General features: G+C 46.8%; 2 protein-coding genes across 2 annotated transcripts in view; one reads left to right on the top strand and one right to left on the bottom strand.

Moving 5' to 3' along the window:
- LOC146644401 (thrombospondin type-1 domain-containing protein 7A-like) overlaps nucleotides 1-27,545 on the top strand; it is a 214,261-nt gene that overhangs the window by 94,306 nt on the left and 92,410 nt on the right. The window contains exon 8 of the mRNA XM_085395316.1: nucleotides 25,924-26,164. Coding sequence (XP_085251442.1) covers nucleotides 25,924-26,164 — 241 coding nt within the window. The remainder of the gene's footprint in view (nucleotides 1-25,923; nucleotides 26,165-27,545) is intronic.
- On the bottom strand, nucleotides 20,099-23,001 carry LOC146644403 (uncharacterized). The gene is made up of 3 exons (XM_085396908.1): nucleotides 22,722-23,001; nucleotides 22,035-22,625; nucleotides 20,099-20,343 (listed from the first exon to the last, which is right to left on the bottom strand). Exons 1-3 carry the CDS (start codon nucleotides 22,999-23,001, stop codon nucleotides 20,099-20,101), a joined length of 1,116 nt encoding a protein of 371 aa, XP_085253034.1.

Raw genomic sequence — 27,545 nt, 5'->3', positions numbered from 1 at the left:
TTTAAACACTCACTTTGTCTGACAATACAGGAGTACAATGAACAAAAGGTTGCAGTTACTATGTTAGCAGAAAATGAAATCCACAGAGAAGTCTGACATGAATAATAGACTGCACCAACGATAAGTAGGGACGAATAAACAGACATCAGCCTTTGGCCATTTTGGATGATGAACCAAGAGAGAGCAACTTAAGTGTGTTTTAATCTCATGATTCATATAATACTGATTTTTAGGCTAATAGTTGGGCTAACACACTAGTGATGTGTCGGTCGCGAACGAAACGGCTCTTAGAGCCGGGTCTTTGACGTGAACGACGCGAAACAGCTCCTTATCGCTAGCTGTGTTTTTTTCCCCCCTTCTCTCACCCTCTCCCTCACACTTTTTTTCTGCATGCCAGCCTTGTGCTTTGCGCTGGGAAGAAGGGGGAGGGGCGGTAGTTAGATTTGCACAGGAACAGAGCGGGGAGGGAGTATGGGCAGAAATCTGTGCCATCAGAAACTGAATTTGAATAAGTTCAATTTGAATTTGAATTGCTCAGATTGAATCTGAATTGTAACTTGAATAAATGCTTTTGAAAACTGAATTTGAATTAGTCTAATTTGAAATTGAATTTATGGTTTGAAAATGATCATCACTAAATTGAAATTGAATTTTATATTTTGAAAATGAATTGATTTGCTTTGAAACTGCATTTTATCCTTTAAAAATTCAGCTCTCGAATAATTTCAGTTTCACTTCTCACCATTCAGTTTCAGTTCTAACATAGTAATGGAGCAGTATGTTTTAAAAAAAAAAAAAAAAATCTAATTAAGCATGCACTCAGTACCCTAAGAATTATTATGGTAGTTAAACACAGTGGTAGTTGTATATCATATTATATCATATATATATCATATTATATCACTTCAAACAGAGATGATCCAGTAATGCTGCACTAATGAATTAGACTAACTATTCACTTTAGCTAAAGTTATTAAGTTAGCTAAAGAGTTGGGATGCTGTGTAAGACATAAATAAAGCTAAAATACAAAGGTTTGGGCACCGTTTTGCATGTTTCCCTACTGTAGGGGTCTCTGCAAGCATACAGAGGGGGTACTCTGAGAGGGTACAAGATGACAACTTTGGAATTCTACTAGAAACAGTTGATCATATTTGTTTGTCAAAGCTGAATTCAGGGCAAACTACGCTAAATTAGCGTTTTTAGCTAGCAGCTACAATAAGCATAAAAGTTACCGTACGGCTATCATTAGTTAACATGACGCTTGTTCTTATACATGTAATACATTTATTACCAACCTGAGAGTTTATCCGCTGGTCATTCGACATGACGAATGACTTCTGAAGTCTTAATTCAGCTCAAGACGCTGTAGATTCCCGTCGGTAACACTTTCGGTCCGCTAGTAAAATGTAGTTCTATTAATCTGCGCTTGAACCGGAACCGGATGTAAGTTCCAAAAAACTGGATTTTGGAACTGAAATTGAATTGTAGAACTGAAACTGAATGGTGAGAAGTGAAACTGAAATTATTCGAGAGCTGAATTTTTAAAGGATAAAATGCAGTTTCAAAGCAAATCAATTCATTTTCAAAATATAAAATTCAATTTCAATTTAGTAATGATCATTTTCAAACCATAAATTCAATTTCAAATTAGACTAATTCAAATTCAGTTTTCAAAATCATTTATTCAAGTTACAATTCAGATTCAACCTGAGCGATTCAAATTCAAATTTAACTTATTCAAATTCAGTTTCTGATGGCACAGATTTCTGCCCATAAGGGAGAGACAGAGAAAGAGAGCCAGGGACAACAACGTCACATTAGAAAGGTATAGTAATCATGCACAACTATTTTCAGTTGCAGATGATAAAGGATTCAGAAAGTTTATTCATGCAGGCCCATATGACAGAGAATATGCATGTTCTTTTTGTTTTCATATTTTAATTTATATTTAATTGTGTTGTGATTTGCAGTGTTTTGTGTTGTTTCACTTTAAATGTGTTTCAAAGGAAAAAGCTGAAAATTTAAATAGTTAAAAGTTGAACCGTGAATAGTTGGTTTTTGTATTATATGATTTATTTATTACATTTTATGTGGAGTGAATAAATAAAAGTATATTTACGGTGGCCCCTAGAGACAAAGCATGTACAAACTCCAAAGCACGTAAAAACTGCAAAACACGTAAAAACTCCAAAACACGTAAAAACTCAGAAGCACATAAAAACTCAAAACACGTACAAAATACAACAGAAGTGCTCTAGGATGCTGGGTGCAGTGTTGAGCTTTGTTACCTAGTGGCTACACAAGCCAGGAAGTACCAACGACCGGATTTGGTGTGTGGTAGTAACAGGTAAATGAACATTTTTTTTAATTATTTGAATATAACAATCAGAATACTTTATTCATCCCGAGGGAAATTAGGGTTACAGCAGGCAGCACGCTAATGGCGCATGCGCACTTACAAAGGAACCTTCTGACCAACTTTACACAAACATCACATTGGGCAGACATGTCAGAAAGGTAGGCTGATAGGAAAAAACAACGAAAATACACTACATGAGGTAAGAGGAGGAGAAAAAAAACTCCACTCAGACTGAGCTCCTAGTGGGAGAACAGTTTGATAACAGAAAAAACACCTCAGCACAAAAGCACATGACTATCAATACACCATAGAAACACAAGACAAGCAACAGGGGCGGGTAAAGGGTAAGAGAGAGCCGGTGTAGACAGCGCATCCAGTCCTGCAGCATCTGTGCTGGTCCAGTTGACTGCTATCTTCCCCGGCAGGGCACAAGCATCGAAGGCGTTGGAAAGGGAGGGGGGATGAGTGAGTGCTTATCAGTGTAAGTGTGTGTGTCCATAGTTTAGCTGAGACAGTGTCCTTCGGCCTATCAGGCTAAGTAAACAGTCCTCCAGCCAATCCAGGTGTCCTTGCATGGGATGGGAAGAATAGCCGTAACACAGTCATTATCAGGGAGTGATTGTTCGGCTCCAGCCTTGGGCCTGCAGCTGGCGCCGTGATGGGGATCCGCAATGTTTATGTTGCTTTTGTTAATTTCCATGCGAGCAGCCCAGGAGAATTTTTCAGGCTGCTCTTTAACACTCGATCTCCCGTTGGAGAGTCGCGAGCCTCTCCATGATGGTATCAAACTTCTGTTCCATGGTGTTATTGTTCTTTTGATTCTGAGACCTCACAACTGCAGTGATCCGTTCCACGATGTTTTCCAACTGTCGCTCAAAGGTCTCATTTTGAGCAGGCCTCTCTCTGATGTTTCCCCTCATACGCTCAATGGTGTTGTTTTGAGCCTTCACAGCAGCTGCAAGCGTCTCCAAGGTGTTGACCATATTACGTTCGTTGTGAGAGGTCGCGCCTCGTTCCATTTCGATTCCAGCGGGCAGCCTTGGGGGGGTTTGAACAGCCGGTTCCGCTCTCTTATTTCTCCGATAAACCAGGGCTAAGCCAACTCCGATCAGCATGAACCCTGTTATCATGGTTCCGAATAGATAGATATCTTCAGCGTCCTCGATCGACAGTCCCGCCAGGCACATGATCCTCCAGTTCTGCCACCCGTCCATCGTGTATCCGGCAGGGAAAGTCCCTCCAGGGCACTCAAACTCTCCCGAGCCCAGATTTCTCGTTGAGAAAAGGGTGTCAATAGCATTCAGAGACCAGTTGATCAAATCCATAATTCTCTTTTAGGTTTTAGAGAACGACAGTGGGAGGCTATTCCAGGGAAAGTAATGCACACAAGACAAGACAAGGACATAGAGGCTAAGCAGGGAAGATAAGGGTGAGGAGGAGAGGAGAAAAGTGCGACCGCCTTCGCTGAGAGCTAAAGAAGAAGAATATATATGAGTGCTTGTGTATAAATACACAAACAATACACATATGCTTTCAATTGTGTCATTTAAGTGATCTAGGTAGCTCTGTTTTGGAAGTTCAGTTCATGCTAGAAATGTGTTTTGGAGTTTGTACATGCTTTGTCTCTAGGGGCCACCGCATATATTTATATTAGAGATGGCACGATACCACTTTTTTATGTCCGATACCGATATCATAAATTTGGATATCTGCCGATACCGATATGAATCCGATATAGTGTTTTTTAATCAACAAAACTGTTTTTTAAATATCTTGCTGCATTTTGTATAAGTTCATACTCAAGTTTAAAACAACAACGACACTAAAGCTATTCTGTTATACCTGTATGCAAAAAAAAATATTTCATAGTTCAGCAATACTGATCAATCTAATAAACTTAAACCTACACCATCCTCCCTATTCTGGTATTTTAAAGAGTACTTAGCATAAATATTAAGCAACCTAACTAATAGGGTTCCAACTCCCAGCAACAACAAAAATAAATGAATAAAAAATAGGGAACCACCCCTCACGCTCCACCTCATGATGCTTAATCAACGTAATCAACCTTAATTTGATGCAGTGTGAAAAAAATGCACAGAAATCAATTATTTTTCAAGAAATATTAAATAGATTCAACATCTTTCTTCAACAAAATTGCAGACTGCACAGATGGTACCTTCCCAAAGGAAAAAGTACTATAGCTTACTAGGGTATATATATTAGACTTAATAGTTACTATATACAGTAATTGACTTCTATTCATTTTACATCAAATTAAAACTTTGGGTGTCAGATAATTATTTATTAAAAGCTCGACATTTGAAATGAGAATAAGAAAGAAAAGTATGTCTTTGTGCCCCCTTTTCCCTGTTAATGCCCTATCGGCCCCCCTGGCTAAACTTTGCTACATCCGCCCCTGCACAGTTACCAGCGTCAGCTGTAGAAAAAGATCCACGAGTAGAAAGTAATATTAAATACATTCTAACAACAGCTGATCAAGCTTAAACGTGCTGCTGTTGTTCAGCCGCTGGTTTCCTCTTTCTGGTGCAAAGTGGGCCAAAAGCAAACTAGAGACACGGACTCGCGACAGAAAAGCCGATCAGCTGATCGTTAAGCAGTTTCATGATTGAAGTAGCAGCAGGAGAGGCAGTCGCTTGTTAAGCTTAACGCAGGAATGCTTTACAAACATTCAGAGATGGACTTACACACTTGCTTTACTTCTCTCGGGATAACTTTGTCGGAGATGAAATGCCGGGTTGCTAGCGAAGCTCCACATGCTATCCAGACCACCGACAGGTCCCGCATGCCACAGCCGCTCTATCACGTGATGCATACTGCTCCGACGTGCTAACGTTCTGAGGTGAGTTACGGCGTGTTGCAAGTTTTGTGAGGTGCTTTCGTGATATTTAATGGATCGGATTACATTTTTTATTTTTCTCCGATATCCGATCCAGTAATTTAGGTCAGTATCGGACCGATACGTAATATCGGATCGGTCCATCTCTAATTTATATATAAACATATATAAATAAAACAACTTCTTTTTTTTACATTAGTAACTCCTTTATATTATTGTTAATAATAAATTAATTAAAGCAACAAAACAACCTGAAGAGCTGGTTCGGAGCCGAAAGAGCCGGTTCTCTAAAAAGAGCCGGAAATCCCATCACTACTGTGGGCCACATGTTTAGGAAGGCTTCTGATTTAATTAATGATTTAATTAATCTACGTAGTTTCTTCCAACTGAAGAAATGGCTTACGAAAGCAAAAGATGTTGGACAATTCTAGTAGAAACAAGAATTTTCCACTACTAGGGAGGGCCCCTATAGGCACGACACAGCCTGCCCTTCTCCCACCAACAGGGAATGCAAAGGATGGCAAATCCCAGCCTTCTCTTTGGAAGTCTATGGTACACGGGTGAAAAAATAACTGTCCACATGTAAACGCCAAAAATGAAGTCAAACGCTGTCAAGAACATGCCAAAGCAACAGGTGGCGATATAATCCACAATCTTTTTTTTAGAGCAGAAATGTCACAAGAATTTCCTCATTGCAAGGAGGACATAACCAAAGGCCATCATCACCACCAAGCTGAAGGCAAAAAGGGGGGAAATATAGGGCAAGCGGTGGACTGTCGTCGGAAAAGCGGTCATGGCAGATTGGTCCTACTGTACTGACCTGCCACCATACCATGGTGGGCACATCTCCACCCAACAGCATCATAACTGAGCCGCCAAGCAGCACACCTAACCCAGTCTCACCTTTGCAGGGAACAGGGCAGTTTTCCTTCACACGAGGACTTTTGGAGGATGATATTTGAAATAATCTGCATTATGCTGGGCAATAAATAAGTTATGTTGGAGGCTGTATTGGCTGCATCTGTACGTTTTATTTATCATTTGAATTTATTTTCATTATGCTTTATGTTAAAACGTTGAAAATATGTTTTGGTTTTTTGCTGAACTGTTGACGTGTTAAATGTTTTCCATTAGCTGTTACGCAGCTCCAATGTTTTATGTTTAAAACGGCAGTTAAGTGTAAGAGATCTTCCTTGTGACCTCACAAAACCTTCTTTTACCTACTTCTGAGAAGTTTTTGTGTTTTTTTAGAAAGGCAGTGTCAGGGGCTGGGTCTGTGACTCAGCATTTTGAGTTTATTTTGTATTTTGATTTCTTATTATGTTGGGAATATGTTAAGTTTTTGTGTTTATGTTATTGGTGAGTATTTAGTTGAGTTTCTTTCTAGGTTTTTGTTTCTTCTATAATTCCTGATTTATAAGTCTTTTCTTACCTTTTGTGTTAATATGTCATGTGTTTCTTGTCATGCTTGCGTGTCATGTCTACGGTTCTCAGTGTTTCCTATTTTATTTTGAAGAGCCGGATGTCTCCATGTTCAATGTGTTTTGTTTTACTTCCCCTGTGGCATCATTACCTTCATTTGTCTCAGCTGTGTCTCCCCAGGTGTTTCCACTTCCCTCATTACCCTTCTGTGTATTTAGTCTGTGTGGTTTCATTCAGTCTTGGTCAGGTTGTCTGTGTTACCTCCCACTATGTTACGTGAAGTCCCATGTAGTTCATAATTCCACTCAGGTTGTGTTCATGTTTCTTGTTCTCATTTTTCTTCATCACAGTTTCTCATACGTTCCTGGGCAGAATCATGTTCATGTCTGTTTTCATAGTTACCAAAGTTTTGTCTCAGTTATCATAGTTTAGTTTTCCCAGTTTAGGTTTTCTGCTAGTTTTCGCTCCTGTTTGCTTTGCCTTGTTTTTGTACTCTTGTGAAGGACTCTCTTTTTATTTAACCCAAGTTACATCTCCTTCAGTGTCTGCGATTGGGTCCTCCTTCTCACTCCCACACGGACAGGAAGCTAATTTTGTGTTACTTTTCAAGTGCCTTCATCATTGAAAATGCTAACAACTAAAAACAGCATTTTGGATTGTGTCTCACTTGCCTCTCTTGGAGTTTATTCAGTAAAGAAAGAAACAGAAAATTTTACATTAGTCTGAGTGACATGTTCAGGATCACGGTGCACAGATCGTGAAGTGTGTGTTACACAACTAACATGTAACATACATGCCCTGACACACAATTTCTGTAGTTAAGACAGTGTCCTACAATAGAACAGAAATCCTTTTTTATGGATCAAGGAATTTAGTAAGGAATCTCCTGGCCCTCCTACATACACCTTTTTTCAGGGTCAAATTCAAGCCCTTTTTAAGCATTTTCAAGGGCCATGTTCAAGCTTTTCCAGCACATTGCCACTGTCATAAATTACATATATATTAGGGGTGCAATGATACTTGTATCGGTATTGAACCGTTCGATACAGTGCTTTCGGTTCGGTACGCATATGTATCAAACAATACAAAATTTTTAATTTATTTTATCAACTTTTCTTCTGACGATGCTGTCTGTGTTGAGCGCTCAGTGGATCTGCGTTCGACTACTCCGCCTAGGCTGCACTGTCGAGCGCAGAGCCACTGAGTGCCGCGCAAGCTAGCGAGACAGACGTTAAGCTCGTTGCAACATGGCAAATTGAACCTCCCCCACCCTCATTCAGATCTGGCCTTTGGAACTATTTTGGTCTTCATGTGAATTATGACCCTGAAGGTAAGCGCGTCATGGACAAAAGTAAAACAGTATGTCGGATGTGCCACGCAATGCTCAATAACATTGGTGGGAACTAGTGCGTTAGAGCAGTTAGCTCGTTAACATGTTGACGCCATCCAGCCCCACGCACAGGGCGATCCGCGGTAACTCATTAACGGAGATTTGCCGTGTTGTGGCGTTAACGTCATTTCAGATTAACGCTGACAGCACTAGTGGGAACACAACGAATATGACTGAACATTTACTCCGACATCATTCTAGTGCAAAGACAAGTGGAAGCAGACAAAAACAACAAGCAAGCATGCTACAAACTTTATCCGAGTCATTTAGACAGCCGTTAGCACAGGATTCTCCTTATGGGGACCTGACATGTGTCATGGATCGGCTGTGTGGCAGGCGGGAGGAGGACCCAATCGCAAGATTCACAAACACGGGGATGAACTCAAAAGCAGCTTTATTGCTGACAGGCAGAACATAGGAAATACAGAACTCAACTAAACTGGGAATCAATAAACTAACACTTGTAGGGAGACACAGGGAATCCACACAGCAATGAGGGAGAACGCGACGCCGAACAGAGGGAGACGCAGACAGAAATACACAGAGGGTTAACGAGGAAAGTGGGAACACACGGGGAACACAGCTGACACAGATAACCATAACGAGACAGGGTGGGGTGAACATAACACTGACGGGAGACGGGCAGAGTCAAACAGGAAGTACACAGAGGTTCAGACAGGAGGAGAGAGCACGGTGAGAACACAGACATAACAGGCTGGGGAAAACATGGAATAAAACACGAAAGGGGACAAGGGCTCATGAATACATAGAGGGGCACACAGGGGGTGAGAGTCACAAAGGGAAAGCACACAGGGAACAACATAACAGGGCAACTCAGGAAACAGAACCTAAACAGGGAACTGAATACAAAAATACGAGAACTAAGAATACTGGGCCAACACGGCCCAGGACCATGACAACATGTTTAATATGCTGCTGAGAATATAGCCCAGAAGAAGCGTATAGTATAGCTTTTATTTTGGAAAGAGCCATTTCTCTGTAATAAACTCTCTTTTCCAAAGATGAGTGATTCCTCAATCAGATATATTTCTTTCTTTTTTTATTACTTTGTTGTTTCAGCAACATTATTTTAAAAACTGTACTTTTGAGTTAAAATATATATTTATAATTTTAATAAATGACAAATTAAAAAGGCATGAACATTTTTTTTGTATCTAAAAAATATCAAACCAAAGTATCGAACTGAACTGAACCGTGAATTGTGTGTATCATTGCACCCCTAATATTTATACAAAAACATACATACGCAGAATGATTTCACTTTTTTTGTAATCGCACAAAAAGACGGTATTATGCTAAATGTCATTTGGCAAATAACTTAACAATAAAAATGAGAAATATAATAGAATTTGTCTTTCAGGTAGGCATTGAATTAAAGTATAAAAAAAAATAAAAAAAAGTTAATACAAAACAACCCAGAACAGTGCAAAAACAGATGGGGGAACTCTGGTAGGGGTAAAACTGCATCATATATAAATGCATATTTGCTTCACATTACCTCAGTAAGACCATGTGCAAAATCATCTTAGACTGACTTAAATGTCCCCCCCCCTTTTTTTTGTTGTTGCTAAAAACAGAAAAAAGTACCACACAAAATACTACAAAAGCAAAATGATGCATTATATGCATATAGTGTATAAACTGAGAAAAGGCATAGAAGCACATTTCACCAACAAATCTAAATGTGCAAATGAATGAATCAACCTGTCAGATCTGTTGAGAAAAATAACCCACAAAACAAGAAAACTGCACCAAATCCATCAAAATAATAAGGCCAAATAGGACAGGGCCTATGAAGGAGTGTCTTTCAGTTCCTTGAGTTTGTCAGTTGACTGTTTCTCCAGAACCTCCAGACTTTTTTCCTTTTCTTTTGCAGCTCTTTGAAGCCCATTGGACTTTCAGATAAAGCACAATTTTCCCTCTGACTCAGCTTTTTCTGCATTCTGATCAGCAGGCTTTAGGAGAACCCACACATCCTTCTCCATTCTCTTCTTTTTGGCTTTTATCTCTGTTATCTCCTCCATTAGTCCTTTGGTCTGCTTTGCTTTCTGTTCATGTTACCTTAGAAATCGTTGGTCCTCAAGATACATGGGATACTTCTGCCTGGCTGCAGCTGCAGAGAGCAGTAGCTCTTTTGTGTAGACTACATTGCGCAAACCTCCAACATGGTCAATAACGATCTGCTGAGCAATCAGTGAATGCTCTTTAAGGTTCTTAACCATTCCCTCGTTAGTCAGTCAGTCAGGGTGCTTGCTAATCAGTGCTTTTGCAGTTTTAGAGATGCTAAAAGTCAAAGTCATTAAATCATTTTCACTAATGTGTTCCAGCTGTTTCTCAAAGTCTCAAATTCTGTTAATTGAAAGTCAGCGTCAGCAGCATCAGAATCACTGTCCTCAGGCGGAACAGCCACAACGTCCTCATGCTGAATAAACCGATTAGTCTGAAGTTCCTCAAATATATTGTAATGACCTGGCTGGGGTCTTTAGCCAGATGCATTCTGCGTATTGTGTTGTCTGTGTTTTCTATCGTTCTGCTAGTTCCTATGTGTTTGATTCGCATGTTGTGTTAGTGTTATGTTAATGTAAGCCATAGTGAAGTTGATGTGTGTTCTGTGGAGTGGGTTGAATTGGCATGGTTGGCTGACACCGCGACTCTATGTGGTGGGAGCGGGATAGGGGTTCGGTGTCAGCAGCGTTACGTTGTTGTAGAAAAAGATGGTAAATAAACGACTGGTGTGAACCACTACTGTCTCCTGCTGGATCATTTGGGGATTATCAGTCTGCTGCTGAGACGCTCGGGGTCGTGCGGTGTATGAGGCATGAGCGCTCTCCATCCGTTGCGAAGTTTAGCGATAGCCGCTAGCGCCCCGCTAGCCGTTTAGCTAATGAGCAGTTTAGCCAGTTTAGCTCCACTAACACACGATCGTTACAATTGGTGTCAGAAGTGGGATTCATGAGTGTCTAGCAGACACTATGGAGCCGACCATAGGCGAATTAGAGCGTATAATCCGAGACAACTGCTCGCTTCTGGAAAGCATGGCTGCCGAGACCCAGCGGAGAAGACCCAAGCTGGGGCGGCCAGAGGGCCACAGCGCGCCCCGGAACAGCCACCCCCTGCTCTCCCAGCGACGGGAGAGGATTCCTGGGGCCGCATCACAGCTTCCTGGCAGGACGGCTGCTAAGCTACAGCACTACACTGGGGCGACGCAGCTGGAGCCGTACCTGGCCCAAGTCACGCTGGCTGCCACTCACAACGGATGGGGTTCTGCTGGACCTGCCCCCAGAGGAGCAGCGCGACCTCCACGGCGCTCGGCAGACGGTTTGGACAGAGATCATCAGCCGAACAGAGCAGGGAGGAGCTGGCTTGCCGACGCGAGGGAGAGAGCCTGGGGTCCTTTGCTGCGGACGTCCGCCTCTATGCCCGACGGGGCTATCCGACATTCCCAGGAGCGGCACGGGAGGAGCTGGGTCTCCACGCCTTCCTGAGGGGCCTCACACCGGAGAGGCTGCGACAGCATGTCCGGCTGTCATCCCCCCGAGACCTGGAGGAGGCATTGAGGGAGGCTGAGCGGGCTGAGGAGGTGCTGCGGGGCGAGCCAGTGACCCGACGATCGGCCAGGATGGTCGAGCAAGAGATGAGCGTCCCAGTCGGATGAGGAGGAGGAGGCCAGACGAGCCCAATCAGAGGCAGTTCCCCGTCGGAGGCGCCAGACAGACTGCTGTTATCGGTGCAGGGAACCCGGTCACCTTGCCCGGAGCTGTCCCGCACCTAGTCCTCGGAACCAAGTGACATCACCAATGGGAAATGGCCACGGGGTGGGACAGTGAGGGAACCCTCACCCAAATCAGTAAACCCTCTCCGTGACACTCATCCCGTGGTGGGCCGCTGTGGGTCCGCCCGTGGACTGTACCTGGACTGTATAATTGATGGACGGTCTTGCCGGGCCCTGGTGGACACGGGGTCCACCATCTGCTTGCTGCGGAGGGGGGTGCTTCCGGAGACGGGCGGCTCATTGCCAAAAGACTGGACCCCTACTCACACAGCGTTGCACACTGTCACAGGAGAATAGACTGTGATGCCGGGGAAAAAGACTCTGCAGGTGGTGGTGGGAACGAACAGTGTGAACCACGAGTTCTGGCTTGCCGACATAACAGACGAGTGCATTGTTGGACTGGACTTGCTGGCCCACTGGGGGGCACGGGTCGATGTGCCGGGAGTTGCCATCCACCTTGGTTCTGAGACCGTGCAGCTCCAAGTGGGCCGCGGTAGCCAGGGACAGACCCCCACCCCACCAGCACCCCCAAAGCCCTCGCGCCCCATAGCCCCATGCCATAGCCAGGGGCCGAGGGCGGCCAGGGTGCGGAAGAGGACCCAGGGGGTGAACGTAAGCAGGGCCAACATCCCGCAGCCAGAGTCGCCGCCTAGCTCGGCAGTCTCCCCGTCACCTGAGACTGTCGCGGCAGTAGAGGAGCTTGGGCGGCGGAGTGGGGTGCACCTCAGTGCGACACAGCAGCGGCAGCTGCAGAGCCACTTGGCAGAGTTTATGGACACTTTTGCCGGCAGGGAAGAGGACTGCACAAGGACGGGCCTGGTGCAGCACACTATAGACACTGGAGCAGCTGTTCCAATCCGGCTGCGGCCCCACCACCTGCCCCTCGCCAAACGCCAAGCTGCCGAGGGACTGATAAAAGAGATGGCAGCTAATGGCGTCATTGAACCCTCGGATAGTCCATGGGCCGCACCTGTGGTTATGATGCGGAAGAAAACAGGGGGGTGGCGCCCTTGTGTGGACTACAGGCGTTTGAACGCGGTCACCCGCAAGGACTCTTACCCGTTACCTCGCATCGATGACGCACTGGATTACATCGCTGGGTCCAGTTGGTTCAGCTTGCTAGACCTCCGCAGTGGGTACTGGCAGGTGGAGCTCGCTGCCGAGGCACGGCCCAAGACTGCATTCACCATAGGGCAAGGACTGTGGCAGTTTAAGGTGATGCCTTTTGGACTATGCAATGAACCAGCCACGTTTGAAAGGTTAATGGAAAGGGTCCTCAAAGACATTCCCCGTGCCCGCTGCATGGTCTATTTGGATGACTTGCTGACTCATGCTAAGGACTTTGAACAGGCCGTGGCTAACCTACGAGAGGTTCTGACTGCCATCCGCGGGGCCGGACTAAAGCTGAAACCGGCCAAGTGCAACCTTCTTGCTCGCCAGGTGAAGTTCCTGGGACATGTGGTGAGCGAAAAGGGGGTGGCTACTGACCCCGAGAAGGTGGTTGCTGTGGGGGACTGGCCCCCCCCATCGAACGTCGCTGAGCTACGAAGCTTCCTGGAGCTGGCCTCCTATTATAGGAGGTTTGTAAAAGACTTTGCCACCGTCGCCAGCCCCCTGCATCAGTTGACAAACAAGGGTCAGCGGTTTGCTTGGACGGAGGACTGTGCAACGGCTTTTGAGCAGCTGAAAACTGCCCTTGTGACTGCCCCGGTCTTGGCGTATCCTGACCCCAGCCAGCCTTTCCTTTTGGACACTGACGCCAGCAACGTGGGGGTTGGAGCGGTGCTCTCCCAGAGGGGAGAGGCTGAGGAGCGAGTGGTGGCATACTACAGCTGCAGCCTCAGCCGGGCCAAGAGGAATTACTGTGTTACCCGGCGTGAGCTGTTGGCTGTGGTCCTGGCGGTTCGTTATTTCCGACCTTACCTCCTGGGCACTAAGTTCCTGCTCAGGACGGACCACGCCAGCCTAACCTGGATGCTGAACTTTCGCCAGCCGGAGGGTCAGGTGGCCCGGTGGCTGGAAATAATACAAGAGTACGACTTTGAGGCCCAGCACCGACCAGGACGGCAGCACGCCAACGCTGACGCCCTGTCCAGGCGTCCCTGTTCTGCGGATGAGTGCCGGTACTGCAGGCGCCTGGAGGAGCTGGACCGGGGTCCGACATCGGCAGCAGCGGAACCTGAGGGTGTGGATGAGGGGCAGGAACCTTTCACCGCGGCGGAGCTACAGCAGCACCAGGTGAGCGATCCAGCGCTGGGGATGGTGAAGGACTGGATGGAGGCAGGGACACGGCCAGACTGGTCCGCCGCGTCTTCGCAGGGGCCCGAGACCAAGTCGCTGTACTCCCAGTGGAACAGCCTGGAGCTCCATGGCGGTGTAATCTACCGGCGGTGGCGAGCGCCAGACGGGGGAGGCAACATACTCCAGCTCCTGGTTCCCCGGGCCTTGCGGCCTGAGGTCTTCCGCTGGGTTCATGGGGCTGCAGGTACCGGCCATTTTGGGAATGGCAAGCCGGTGCGACGGCTGAGACCGAGGTTCTACTGGCCGGGTTGTCGTCAGGACGTGGAGATCCATGTCCACTGCTGTGACGACTGCACGGCGCAGAAAGGTCCCAGCCAGCGCTCCCATGCCCCATTGCAGCAATACCTAGTTGGGGCGCCAATGGAGCGGATCGGAGTGGACATCCTCGGTCCCTTCCCTGTTACTGATGCCGGCAACCGGTATGTCCTGGTCGCGATGGATTATTTCTCAAAGTGGCCAGAGGCGTATGCGGTGCCGGATCAGAGTGCGGTGACGACGGCGCGGACTCTGGTGGATGAGATGTTCACGCGGTTTGGTGTACCGGAGGAGCTCCATAGCGACCAAGGGAGGAATTTTGAGAGCCAGGTGCTGGGAGAAGTGTGTCGGAGGCTGGGGGTGAGAAAAACGAGGACCACCCCCCTCCATCCTCAGAGCGATGGTCTGGTTGAGCGGTTCAACCGCACGCTGGCCACCCAGCTGGCCATCCTGACCAGCCAACATCAGAGGGACTGGGACCAACACCTGCCCCTTGTTTTGTGGGCGTATCGAACAGCAGTGCAGGAGTCAAGTCAGTGTACTTCTTCAGCGTTGATGTTCGGAAGGGAGCTCCGAACCCCGGTGGACTTGGTTTTCGGGGCGCCCCCTGAGCCGGAGATTGCTGGTGGACCAGAGATGGACTACTTCCGGCGGCTCAGGGAGCGGTTGCACACGGTGCATCAACTGGCAAGACGGACGTTGGAGGGAGCCGGGGCCCGCCAGAAACGGGCGTATGATACCCGTGCGCACGGTCCTATGCTGGGGGCCGGAGATCGGGTCTGGGTGTTCTGCCCCCAGAGGAAGCGGGGGCTGACCCCCAAGCTCATGAGCCACTGGCAAGGCCCAGGCGAGATCCTGGAACAGCTATCGGAGGTGGTCTTCAGAGTCCGGATGCCGGGACGGGGAAGGCGGGTGGTGCTACACAAGGACCGGCTGGCGCCATACCATCCGCTTGCCCCCAACCCACAGGCTGGTGTGCAGCCTGGGGACTCCTTGCCCCCTACGCCCGGCCCGAATGGGGGCGCCATGGATTCCCAGTCAAGGCCGAAGCGTACTCGACGCCGGCCCGGACATTTGCAGGACTACAGAGTGGACAGTTAAGGTTGTGGGGACACTAAACCTTTTTGGGAGGGGGCTGTGTAATGACCTGGCTGGGGTTGTTAGCCAGATGCATTCTGGGTATTGTGTTGTCTGTGTTTTCTATCGTTCTGCTAGTTCCTATGTGTTTGATTCGCATGTTGTGTTAGTGTTATGTTAATGTAAGCCACAGTGAAGTTGGTGTGTTCTGTGGAGTGGGTTGAATTGGCATGGTTGGCTGACACCGCGACTCTATGTGGTGGGAGCGGGATAGGGGTTCGGTGTCAGCAGCGTTACGTTGTTGTAGAAAAAGATGGTAAATAAACGACTGGTGTGAACCACTACTGCCTCCTGCTGGATCATTTGGGGATTATCAGTCTGCTGCTGAGACGCTCGGGGTCGTGCGGTGTATGAGGCACGAGCGCTCTCCATCCATTGCGAAGTTTAGCGATAGCCGCTAGCGCCCCGCTAGCCGTTTAGCTAGTGAGCAGTTTAGCCAGTTTAGCTCCACTAACCCACGGTCGTTACAAAATATTTTCTGAAACAATCTCAGGTTTGAATTTCATCTTATTGTCAAGCTGATGCTCTTTGTTTTCGTGTGCATTAAAGGTTAGTATCTCTACTAGTGAAGATTGTGTCGTTTCCACAACACTGCTCTCCTCCCACGGTCCCTAGAGATGTTGAAAGGAATGACTTAGTCGAAGGCTCTAGAGGTCCCTATATACGCACGTAAACTTGTGTCAAAAAGTTCACCAAACTGATACGCACAGAATGTTTGCCTTCATCATGCAGTTGAAATTAGTGCATGCTGTTGGCTTCGTTTGTGCTGTAGTGATGGGATTTCCAGATCTTTTTAGAGAGCCGGCTCTTTCGGCTCCCAACCGGCTCTTCAGGTTGTTTTGTTGCTTTAACTAATTTATTATCAACAACAATATAAAATTATGCACAAAAAGAATGACTAATGTCAAAAAAACGTAGTTTTATTTATATATTTTTAAATATAAATATATGCGGTGGCCCCTAGAGACAAAGCACGTACAAACTCCAAAACACATTTCTAGCGTTAACTGAACTTCCAAAACAGAGCTACCTAGATCACTTAAATTACACAATTGAAAGCATATGTGTATTGTTTGTGTATGTATACACAAGCACTTATATATATATATAAACACCCAGCACGCCCCTGCGGGCGGTTTTTATCCTTCAAGCTCGGGTCCTCTACCAGAGGCCTGGGAGCTTGAGGGTCCTGCACAGTATCTTAGCTGTTCCCAGGACTGCGCTCTTCTGGACAGAGATCTCCGATGTTGTTCCCGGGATCTGCTGGAGCCACTCGCCTAGCTTGGGAGTCACCGCACCTAGTGCTCCGATTACCACGAGGACCACTGTTACCTTCACCCTCCACATCCTCTCGAGCTCTTCTCTGAGCCCTTGGTATTTCTCCAGCTTCTCATGTTCCTTCTTCCTGATATGGCTGTCATTCGGAACCGCTACATCGATCACTACGGCCGTCTTCTTCTGTTTGTCAACCACCACTATGTCCGGTTGGTTAGCCACCACCATTTTGTCTGTCTGTATCTGGAAGTCCCACAGGATCTTAGCTCGGTCATTCTCCACCACCCTTGGGGGCATCTCCCATTTTGACCTTGGGACTTCCAGGTTATACTCGGCACAGATGTTCCTGTACACTATGCCGGCCACTTGGTTATGGCGTTCCATGTATGCCTTGCCTGCTAGCATCTTGCACCCTGCTGTTATGTGCTGGATTGTCTCTGGGGCATCTTTACACAGCCTGCACCTGGGGTCTTGCCTGGTGTGATAGACCCCAGCCTCTATGGATCTTGTACTCAGAGCTTGTTCTTGTGCTGCCATGATTAGTGCCTCTGTGCTGTCTTTCAGTCCAGCTTTGTCCAGCCACTGGTAGGATTTCTGGATATCAGCCACCTCCTCTATCTGCCGGTGGTACATACCATGCAGGGGCCTGTCCTTCCATGATGGTTCCTCGTCTCCCTCCTCTTTCTTGGGTTTCTGCTGCCTGAGGTATTCACTGAGCACTCGGTCAGTTGGGGCCATCTTCCCAATGTATTCTTGGATGTTCGTTGTCTCATCCTGGACTGTGGTGCTGACACTCACCAGTACCCGGCCCTCTTCCTTCCGCTTAGCGTACAGCCTCAGGATGCTGGACTTGGGGTGAAACCCTCCATGCATGGTAAGGAGCTTTCTTGTCTTTATGTCAGTGGCTTCTATCTCCTCCTTTGGCCAGCCTATTACCCCAGCAGGGTACCTGATCACGGGCAGGGCGTACGTGTTGATGGCCCGGATCTTGTTCTTACCATTCAGGTGACTCCTCAGGACTTGCCTGACCCTCTGCAGGTACTTGGTGGTTGCAGCTTTTCTACCGGCCTCTTCATGGTTCCCATTCGCCTGCGGGATCCCCAGGTACTTGTAACTGTCCTCTATGTCTGCAATGTTGCCTTCTGGTAGTTCAATCCCCTCAGTTCTGACTACCTTCCCTCTCTTTGTTACCATCTGACTACACTTCTCCAGTCCGAACGACATTCCAATGTCATTGCTGTATAGCCTGGTAGTGTGGATCAGTGAATCGATGTCTCGTTCACTCTTGGCATACAGCTTGATGTCATCCATGTACAGGAGGTGGCTGACAACTGCTCCGTTCCGTGGTCGGTATCCGTAGCCAGTCTTGTTAATGATCTCACTGAGGGGGTTCAGGCCTATGCAGAACAGCAGTGGGGACAGAGCATCTCCTTGGTAGATCCTGCACTTGATGGTGACTTGTGCTATGGGCTTGGAGTTGGCCTCTCGTGTTGTACGCCACATCCCCATTGAGTTCCTGATGAAGGCTCTTAGGGTCCCATTGATCTTGTACAATTCTAGGCATTCCAGTATCCAGCTGTGGGGCATTGAGTCATAGGCCTTCTTGTAATCAATCCAGGCAGTGCACAGGTTGGTCAGTCTGGTCTTGCAGTCTCGGCTGACTGTTCTGTCTACCAGTAGCTGGTGTTTGCGCCTCTGGTATTCTTGCCAATTCCTTTCTGTGTCCCGCTCATGTATTGACCCATGTGCCTGTTCATCTTAGCCGATATGATGCCTGACAGGAGCTTCCATGTAGTACTGAGGCAGGTTATTGGTCGGTAGTTGGAGGGGACCGGTCCCTTCTTGCGGTCCTTGGGGATCAGGACCGTCCGACCTTCGGTTAGCCATTCCGGGTGTTTCTCGTTAACTAAATGAACCAGCTGCTGTGAACCATATATATACAGTGTGTGTGTGTATATATATATATATATATATATATATATATATATATATATATATATATATATATATATATACACATATATATTAGGGATGCAACGATACACAAAATTCACGGTTCGGTTCGGTTCGATACTTTGGTGTCACGGTTCGATATTTTTTCGATACAAAAAAAATGTTCATGCCTTTTTAATTTGTCATTTATTAAAATTATAAATATATATTTTAACTCAAAAGTACAGTTTTTAAATTTAACCCTAACCCTTGTGCGTGTTTTTTATTTTGACAGCGAATGCGCACCTGCGGACCACTTATGTGCAGCCCTGGTTATTTAGCTCGTCATATTGCAGCCACAGAAATTATTTTGTCCATGAAACCATAAAGCTGCACTTTCTTTTTGCCTTATAGTTTGGAAAAGAGAGTTTATTACAGAGAAATGTCTCTTTCCAAAATAAAAGCTATACTATCCACTTCTTCTGGGCTATATTCTCAGCAGCATATTAAACATATAAGGAGAATCATGTGCTAACAGCTGTCTAAATGACTCGGCTAAAGTTAGTAGCATGCTTGCTTGTTTTTTTTCTGCTTCCACTTGTCTTTGCACTAGGATGATGTCGGCGTAAATGTGCAGTCATATTCGTTGTGTTCCCACTAGTGCTTTCAGGTTAATCTCGTTGAAATGACCTTAACGCCACAACACGGCAAATCTCCGTTAACGAGCTATCGCCGATCGCCCCGTGCATGGGGCTAGACGGCCAACACGTTAACGAGCTAACTGTGCTAACACACTAGTTCCCACCCATGTAATTGAGCATTGCATGGCACATCCAACATACTGTTTTACTTTAGTGCATGACTCGCTTACCTTCAGGGTCATACGTCACATGAAAACCAAAATAATTCCAAACGCCAGATCTGAATGAGGGTGTGGGAGGTCCATGTTGCAAGGAGAGCTTAACTTCTGTCTCGCTAGCTTGCCCTGCGCTCTTCCTTCTGACGATGCTGTCTGTGTTGAGCGCTTAGTGAATCTGCGTTCGACTACTCCGCCTAGGCTGCACTGTCGAGCCTAGGCGGAGTAGTCGAACGCAGATTCACTGAGCTCTCAACACAGACAGCATCGTCAGAAGGAAAGTTGATAAAATAAATTAAAAATTTTGTATTGTTCGATACATATGCGTACCGAACCGAAAGCACTGTATCGAACGGTTCAATATTGATACGAATATCGTTGCACCCCTAATATATATATATATATTAGTGCTGTCAATAGATTAAAAAAAATTAACTAACTAATCTCACAATTTTCTGTTATTAATTGCGATTAATCTCAATTACTTTATTAATAGCCTGGCTCCAATTACATTTTTTTATTCTTTATATTTTAAGTAATTATCGTTGTTCACCGAAGTCCAGTGGTCTCCGGTGAGAGCGACATTCCTTACTTGCACAAGCTTGCTGGACTGCTGAGCCCTCTGGTCCCCATACAAAGTGTGCAGTCTCAACACAATGGTTCCTCTCGAGGGCAGATTGTAACACTCATCTCCTGATGCAGCACGAATGACTTCTCTCAGTCCATCATCTTCTACTATGCTAACTGGTTGGCAGTTTTTAGCTATCCAAACAACCAAGGAATTGGTTACCTTTTCTCTCACATTTTTTGTTATTCGTCCACAAGCACCATACTCCTGAAGCGTAATAATAATAATAATAATAATAATAATACATTTTATTTAAATAGCGCCTTTCAAAGCACCCAAGGACACTGTACAACAGATAAAAACTGGAAATATACACAATGATAAAAATAGAAGATAAAAGTTAAAACATACAGAAATTTAAGAATAGGCAATTTTAAACAGATGAGTTTTGAGGGTGGACTTAAAAAGAGAGTAGACTGGCGAGGTCCCGTAGAGGTGGATTCAGTTGGGTGTTTTGCTCTCAGGTGATACGCCAGTGATGAACTGCTTCTGTGGTACTTGAATTCAGCGTTGCAAATTGTGCATCTTACTCTCGTTTTGTCCAACAAGCCATCAGGCAACTTCTTAAAGAGAAACTTTCCACCCAAAAGTCCGCCCTCGTCCATGCTTGCGTGTGTTAGCTAGTGTTAGCTAGATAGTAGCATGGTGTCACTTCTTCTTCTTCTTCTAATCATTTCTGTCAGGCCAAACGCCAGCATAGCACACTGTTGCCCCCTCCTCCAGAGGTGCTCATGAATTTAAAGGTCTTAGATTACAGGAAATTAATAAAAAAACAAAATCAGCGTTAAATTTTTTTAATGCATTAAACATTTTGCGTTGATCTTAACAATTAACGCGATAATTTTGACAGCACTAATATATATATATATATATATATATATATATATATATATATATATATAAACACCCAGCACGCCCCTGCGGGCGGTTTATCCTTCAAGCTCGGGTCCTCTACCAGAGGCCTGGGAGCTTGAGGGTCCTGCGCAGTATCTTAGCTGTTCCCAGGACTGCGCTCTTCTGGACAGAGATCTCCGATGTTGTTCCCGGGATCTGCTGGAGCCACTCGCCTAGCTTGGGAGTCACCGCACCTAGTGCTCCGATTACCACGGGGACCACCGTTACCTTCACCCTCCACATCCTCTCGAGCTCTTCTCTGAGCCCTTGGTATTTCTCCAGCTTCTCGTGTTCCTTCTTCCTGATATTGCTGACATTTGGAACCGCTACATCGATCACTATGGCCGTCTTCTTCTGTTTATCTACCACCACTATGTCCGGTTGGTTAGCCACCACCATTTTGTCCGTCTGTATCTGGAAGTCCCACAGGATCTTAGCTCGGTCATTCTCCACCACCCTTGGGGGCATCTCCCATTTTGACCTCGGGACTTCCAGGTTATACTCGGCACAGATGTTCCTGTACACTATGCCGGCCACATATATATATATAGCTGGAGAAATACCAAGGGCTCAGAGAAGAGCTCGAGAGGATGTGGAGGGTGAAGGTAATGGTGGTCCCCGTGGTAATCGGAGCACTAGGTGCGGTGACTCCCAAGCTAGGCGAGTGGCTCCAGCAGATCCCGGGAACAACATCAGAGATCTCTGTCCAGAAGAGCGCAGTCCTGGGAACAGCTAAGATAGCTAAGATACTGCGCAGGACCCTCAAGCTCCCAGGCCTCTGGTAGAGGACCCGAGCTTGAAGGATAAACCGCCCGCAGGGGCGTGCTGGGTTTTTTTTTTTTTTTCTTTTTTTTATATATATATATTCAGATAATTTAAAAAAATGTTCATTTACCTGTTACTACCACACACCAAATCCGATCATTGGTACTTCCTGGCTTGTGTAGCCACGAGGTAACAAAAGCTCTGCGCCCTAGCATCCTGGTGTCACGGTCCCCCAGTTCAAACGTCCAACCACTGCCATGGTGGGAACAACAGTTCTTGCGGCCGACCCAGTGGACCGCAAGCAGGCAAAACCCGCTACGGGTCAGGCAGTGGTGGGAAAACAGTTCGGGCGGCCTACCTCCAACCCCATGATGGAAGCGGAACGCTTCAGGCGGCATGCCACGGATCCGGTGGCGGCGGCGCTGCTCCTCCGGCGGCCTGCCACGGGTCCGATGGCAACGTCGCTGCTCCGGTGAGCAACAGCGAGGCGTGGCACATGGTCGCTGACGTGGACGCACTGGACGTGGATGGCGTGGAGGCCGCGCTAGACGTGGAGGTCCCTCCGGTTCGCTGACCTCCGGCTGAGCGGGCCCCTCCTCGGCTGGCAGCGAGAGCCCCTCCTCGGCTGGCAGCGCCGGTTGTTCCTTCCGCTCGCCGAGCTCCTCTGCTGGTGGTTCGCTGAGCTCCTCCGGCTCGCTGAGCTCCTCCGGCTCGGGCATGCTGAGCTCCTCCGGCTCGCTGAGCTCCACAGCTGGCGACGCGGGCTCCTCCCGCTCGCTGAGCTCCTGCTCGGGCATGCTGAGCTCCTGCTCGGGCATGCTGAGCTCCTGCTCGGGCATGCTGAGCTCCTCCGGCTCGCTGAGCTCCTCCGGCTCGCTGAGCTCCTCCGGCTCGCTGAGCTCCTCCGGCTCGGGCATGCTGAGCTCCACAGCTGGCGACGCGGGCTCCTCCCGCTCGCTGAGCTCCCGCTCGGGCATGCTGAGCTCCTCCGGCTCGCTGAGCTCCACAGCTGGCGACGCGGGCTCCTCCCGCTCGCTGAGCTCCCGCTCGGGCATGCTGAGCTCCTCCGGCTCGCTGAGCTCCACAGCTGGCGACGCGGGCTCCTCCCGCTCGCTGAGCTCCCGCTCGGGCATGCTGAGCTCCTCCGGCTCGCTGAGCTCCACAGCTGGCGACGCGGGTATAGATGGTCGTTGATCCGGAGGTGAAGATGGCGATGCGGAAGGTGCAGGTGGCGAAGATGACGGTCGAGCGGGTGATGTGGATGGTGAAGTCGAGAGTTCTGCGGTCGCTGCAGTCTGATGGGACGCTGGTGGAGAAGTAGCTGCAAAGGGCGGAGGTGATAATGGTGCGGCAGCTACTCGTGGTAGACTGGACAGCGATGTAGAAACAACAGGCAGGTGACATAATGGCAGGGTAGTTCCAGCAGGCATATCAGCCTCCAACTGAGGATGAAGACGAGAGGCTGACTGGACTGGCTGTGCTACGGCTACAGGCTGGGCAGCTGGCTGTGCTACGGCTACAGGCTGGGCAGCTGGCTGTGCTACGAGGTTAGCTTTCACACAGTCCCGTGAATAAACAGATGAGGTGAATGAAGATGAATTGTCCATATGACTCACCACAGCCGGTTGTTGGAAAGTTTTAGAGTCTGACTGCGGTGAGGCACGCCGGCGGTGCAAGCGTCGCTTCTTTAACGATGCCGGGGCCAGCGTATCAGGCTGAGGTTCCACCAGCCGGCCGGACAGGAGAGCAGCTGTGTGATTTTGAGCTGCCGGTCCTTGGTCTGCTGACTCAGCAGGTGCCGCAGAGGTGAGTGGAGATGTGGTGAGGTGCCGAGGGCGTGTGAAACGTTTCCCCCGCAATGGAGGGTCCAACAAGCGAGCTGCAAGCTATCAGCCTATGAAAAAAGAAATAGGCAGCAAGGGCTCCCAGGGAGGTTGCCATATCCTCCTCGCCCGGACAGCCCAAACCAAACAGCTCAAAACAGGAACTTTCCCTCAGCGTGGTTATAATCGAAATTAGTCTCTTAATGTCCAAAAAGCTCACAGATGAGGTGATTGATGATAAGAAGGAATCAAAAAATACGACCTGTAAGTGTCTCTGATGTGGATCTGCCGCCTGGATAATGCTCCGACAGTATTTCCAGAGCTGGGCGAGCAATTCCTCCTGTGAGACGGTCCTTGAGTCCGCTGGGCCCATAATGGCTGGATCGTTCTGTCACGGTCTCGCTGGCAGACCGTGGGGATGTGGGGAAAGGAGGACCCAAAATGCAGGACTCTACAGTGCAACAGTGTTTATTTACAGTGGTGACAATCCGAACAACAATAAATCCCCCCGTGCGATCCCAACTCCCGTTCCGTGTCTTCTCCTTTATCCCGTGCTCCGTGCTCTGTCTCCGTTCCCTGTGTACTCTCCGTGTGCTGCCTCCTGGTCGCCACAATTCCTCCTGAGGAAACACGTATACCAAAGGCAGCCGTGAGTACAAAACCTAACAGTAGACTTGCACTAACCTTGCACAATACACTTAAGACTGACGGGAAGTCACTCAACGATCCAGCGTCGAGGAGCTCTCAGCCACACTGTTTTGAAGCTCCTCTGACGAGGCTTGATCGGCGCCAGGTGTGTGTGGATTCCTGGGTGGGACCGGTCAGCTGGCAGGGCCACACCCACCAGGCCTAAAAGTGCCTGCCACGACCGCACCCTCACATACACAAGCACACACCCCTAAACACCTGACAGTACACCAACACGGAAAAACAGGACAGCAGACACAACCATAATAACAACAACCACAATAATGATAATAATAATAATAATAATAATAATAATAATAATAATAATAATAATAACTACAATAGTAGTCCACACTGCTCACGGACCCCGAATCCCTGGAACTGGGTCCGTGACACCTGGAGCACTTCTGTTTTGTTTTGGAGTTTGTACTGTGCCTCAGCAGAGCAACAAATATCATCATAGACAGTTCCCATCCTGTTTTTAACTTGTTCAGCCTGCTTCCATCAGGGAAGTGCTACAGGTGCCCCCAAAGCCATAACCACCCTTAACTCGTACACACACACCAATAACACAGTCCCACACAGCCATTTTCCCATTTCCCTTTATAAACCACCACTGTGCAATAATAAATTCTATGCGCAATAACCCAAACTGTATATACAAAACAAACTATTTATTTACCTATTTACTTTTTTCTTCTTACACCAGATTGTATATTTGTACATTTTTATACATTTTATATATGTAGCGCAGCAGAACTGTGCCCCCCCTAACCCCCCCCCCCCTACATGTTTGCACTGAGTTGGAGATGCTCTGTATCTTATTTAACAAATGTCTATTCTAAATAATAAAGGTTGAGTTTAAGGATAAAGTGACTGAAATGAACCCAGAACTGAACTGTGTATTTTTGCATTGTATTATATCCTAGGAGGCATTGTGTAACTCAATACTAAAAAATAACATGGTAGTTGATGTTGTCACTAAGTAGCTCTACAGTATAGTGGATTACACATTTGCCTAAGTAGTGAAAAAACCTTGGTGGCTGTGTCAGGAAGCTGTAAACCTGCCGTAGTGACCACTTGTGAGCAAGGAAGTAGTTTGTTAATGTTGTGAATAGTTCCCTTCATCAGGGCAAGAGCACTGAATCACAAACAGTTTGTTGCACTTTTGGAGGAGCGTAAGACTGAACATGCTAACACAGGATGCTACACAGGTGTCAGGTGCTCAGCTGGGACAAAGTGCTGAAAAGAGTGTCACTGCAGTTTGTTTGTTAGTCCTTTTTGACTTGACCTTCATAAGTGAACAAACATAAACAAAAACTAGTTAGAGATCCTCTCTCACAATTGGTCCACTGTCCTTTGCATTTCCACCTCAGACACTGAATTTGAATGTTGATAAATAGTAATAACATTTTTGCATTTTTATTACAATTCCAATTTCATTTTGTTTTCAATTTCATAACCCTCACTCCTGTGTCCTGGTCATTTGTTAGCACTAATACTACCCCACTGACAACTGTGCTACAATTTTCGATTGCTTCTCAGGTGGAGTCCAGTGTCCAAACATCAGTGCTCTGCAGGAGGTGAGAAGGTGCAATGACCATCCCTGTACTGTCTACCACTGGCAAACTGGTCCATGGGGACAATGCATCGAGGACTCTTTCATTCCATCAACCAACACATCTGTGGGCCGTACTCGTGGAGATGATGTCTCCTGTTCTGTGGGGATGCAAACCCGCAAAGTCATTTGTGTCCGGGTGAATGTGGGCCAGGTTCCTCCCAAAAAGTAAGAAAACCTAATCAGCATATTTTGGCATATGACCGAATACTCTATTGCACGTCTTGTGAAGTTGAAAGGGCATGAAATTGTCCCAGTTCATTACCAGTACAAAAACTGAACAAAAATATCTATCCATGTAAAATTATTCTGGGACTTTTTCACCTTCTCTCTTATTTTTATGTTTTGACTGTCTGTTCTGTCACTTGTGATAACATTGTATGCACACATCAATGCAACTGGATTGTGTGAACTGATATTTTAAATAAATATGCTTTTCTGATTTATCTCCAGATGAAATGGATAGATGAGTCTGGCTAAATTGTTCAACATGTAAAACAAACAATGTCAGACAATGTTTAAAGATAGATGTGAGGGCGGGGTTCGCCGGTGTGTTTGTGAACAGGACCCAAAAGCAGACGCTGAGAGAGGAACTGCACGTTTTCAACAAAAAATGAGCCTTTATTATGGCTGATTGTCATGAACAAAAACTAGGAAAGGCGAACAGGGCAAGTGCGAACTGAAAAACATAAACTGGAAAACTACAAAAACTGTGACGAGACTGATGACTGACGAGACTTGGAGGAAAACCAGATGACGTGACAACGAACAAAGGAAGACAGGACTTAAATACACAGGAGGTGATCAGGGGAAGCTCAATGCAGTGGTGATGGGATTCATAATTAACTCGTTTGGTGCTCACAAACGTCTTTTGACGAAATGTCAGGGAACTTGACAAGAATTGGAAGCACCTAAAAATAATGTGACCCTTCTTATTATAATATTGCGCCAATCTGATTGCACTTGATGCAGTTTTTATTGCATCATCCTGGTAGTCAGTGGAGCTTGAAAAGAACAGGACTTCAAGTTTCCTGAAGACATTTTACCTCTCAATTTGCAAAAAATAAATAATAAAGACTCAACAGCACTAAGTCCTGTTGCTTTTAAATCTGTTTTCACCTGTTTAGCAGGAGTGGAGCAGGTGGAGGTTTGCCTGGTGCCGCAGCAGTCATGTCAGTGGGCGGGATCCGGGGGTTTCTCTGTGAATGTCACGTTCCCGTGGCAGCGTGCTTGGTGCTCGCTCAGATTTGAAATTTAATTTTTCACTGTAGAAAGAGGTTTTCTTCCCACACAGAGTGTACAGCCAACGCTAATGTTTTTGTCACTTTTTAAAACTCAAAGTAGTGTGAGTACTTCCAAGCTTTAAACGCTGCATGGTCGTACTCTCTCCTGCACTCCATATTATCCATTGTTGATCTGTTGCTGCCACGAACGTCGCACACTTGTATGTCATTGTCATGAGACACTCTCACAAACAAAAACACCGTTTAGTAACGTGGCAACGAGGCATGCTTATGGGAAAGTAAATAATCTAACTACTTTTTTCAAT

The sequence above is a fragment of the Rhamphochromis longiceps genome, linkage group LG22 (genome assembly GCF_057381845.1).
Source record: "Rhamphochromis longiceps isolate RC_006_pf linkage group LG22, R_longiceps_female_GT1.1, whole genome shotgun sequence".
NCBI lineage: Eukaryota > Metazoa > Chordata > Actinopteri > Cichliformes > Cichlidae > Rhamphochromis > Rhamphochromis longiceps.
This window is presented reverse-complemented; position numbering and strand designations above follow the sequence as displayed.

Bases quoted from the DNA above. Each gene is read 5' to 3' on its own strand.
- LOC146644403 (XM_085396908.1), bottom strand. From the start codon at position 23,001: ATGCCCGAGCGGGAGCTCAGCGAGCGGGAGGAGCCCGCGTCGCCAGCT. The intron at 22,626-22,721 runs CGGAGGAGCTCA...AGGAGCCCGCGT, and splicing joins GCCGGAGGAGCTCAGCGAGC to CGCCAGCTGTGGAGCTCAGC. The intron at 20,344-22,034 runs GTACCAATGATC...TTGTTTGGATAG, and splicing joins GTGGCTACACAAGCCAGGAA to CTAAAAACTGCCAACCAGTT.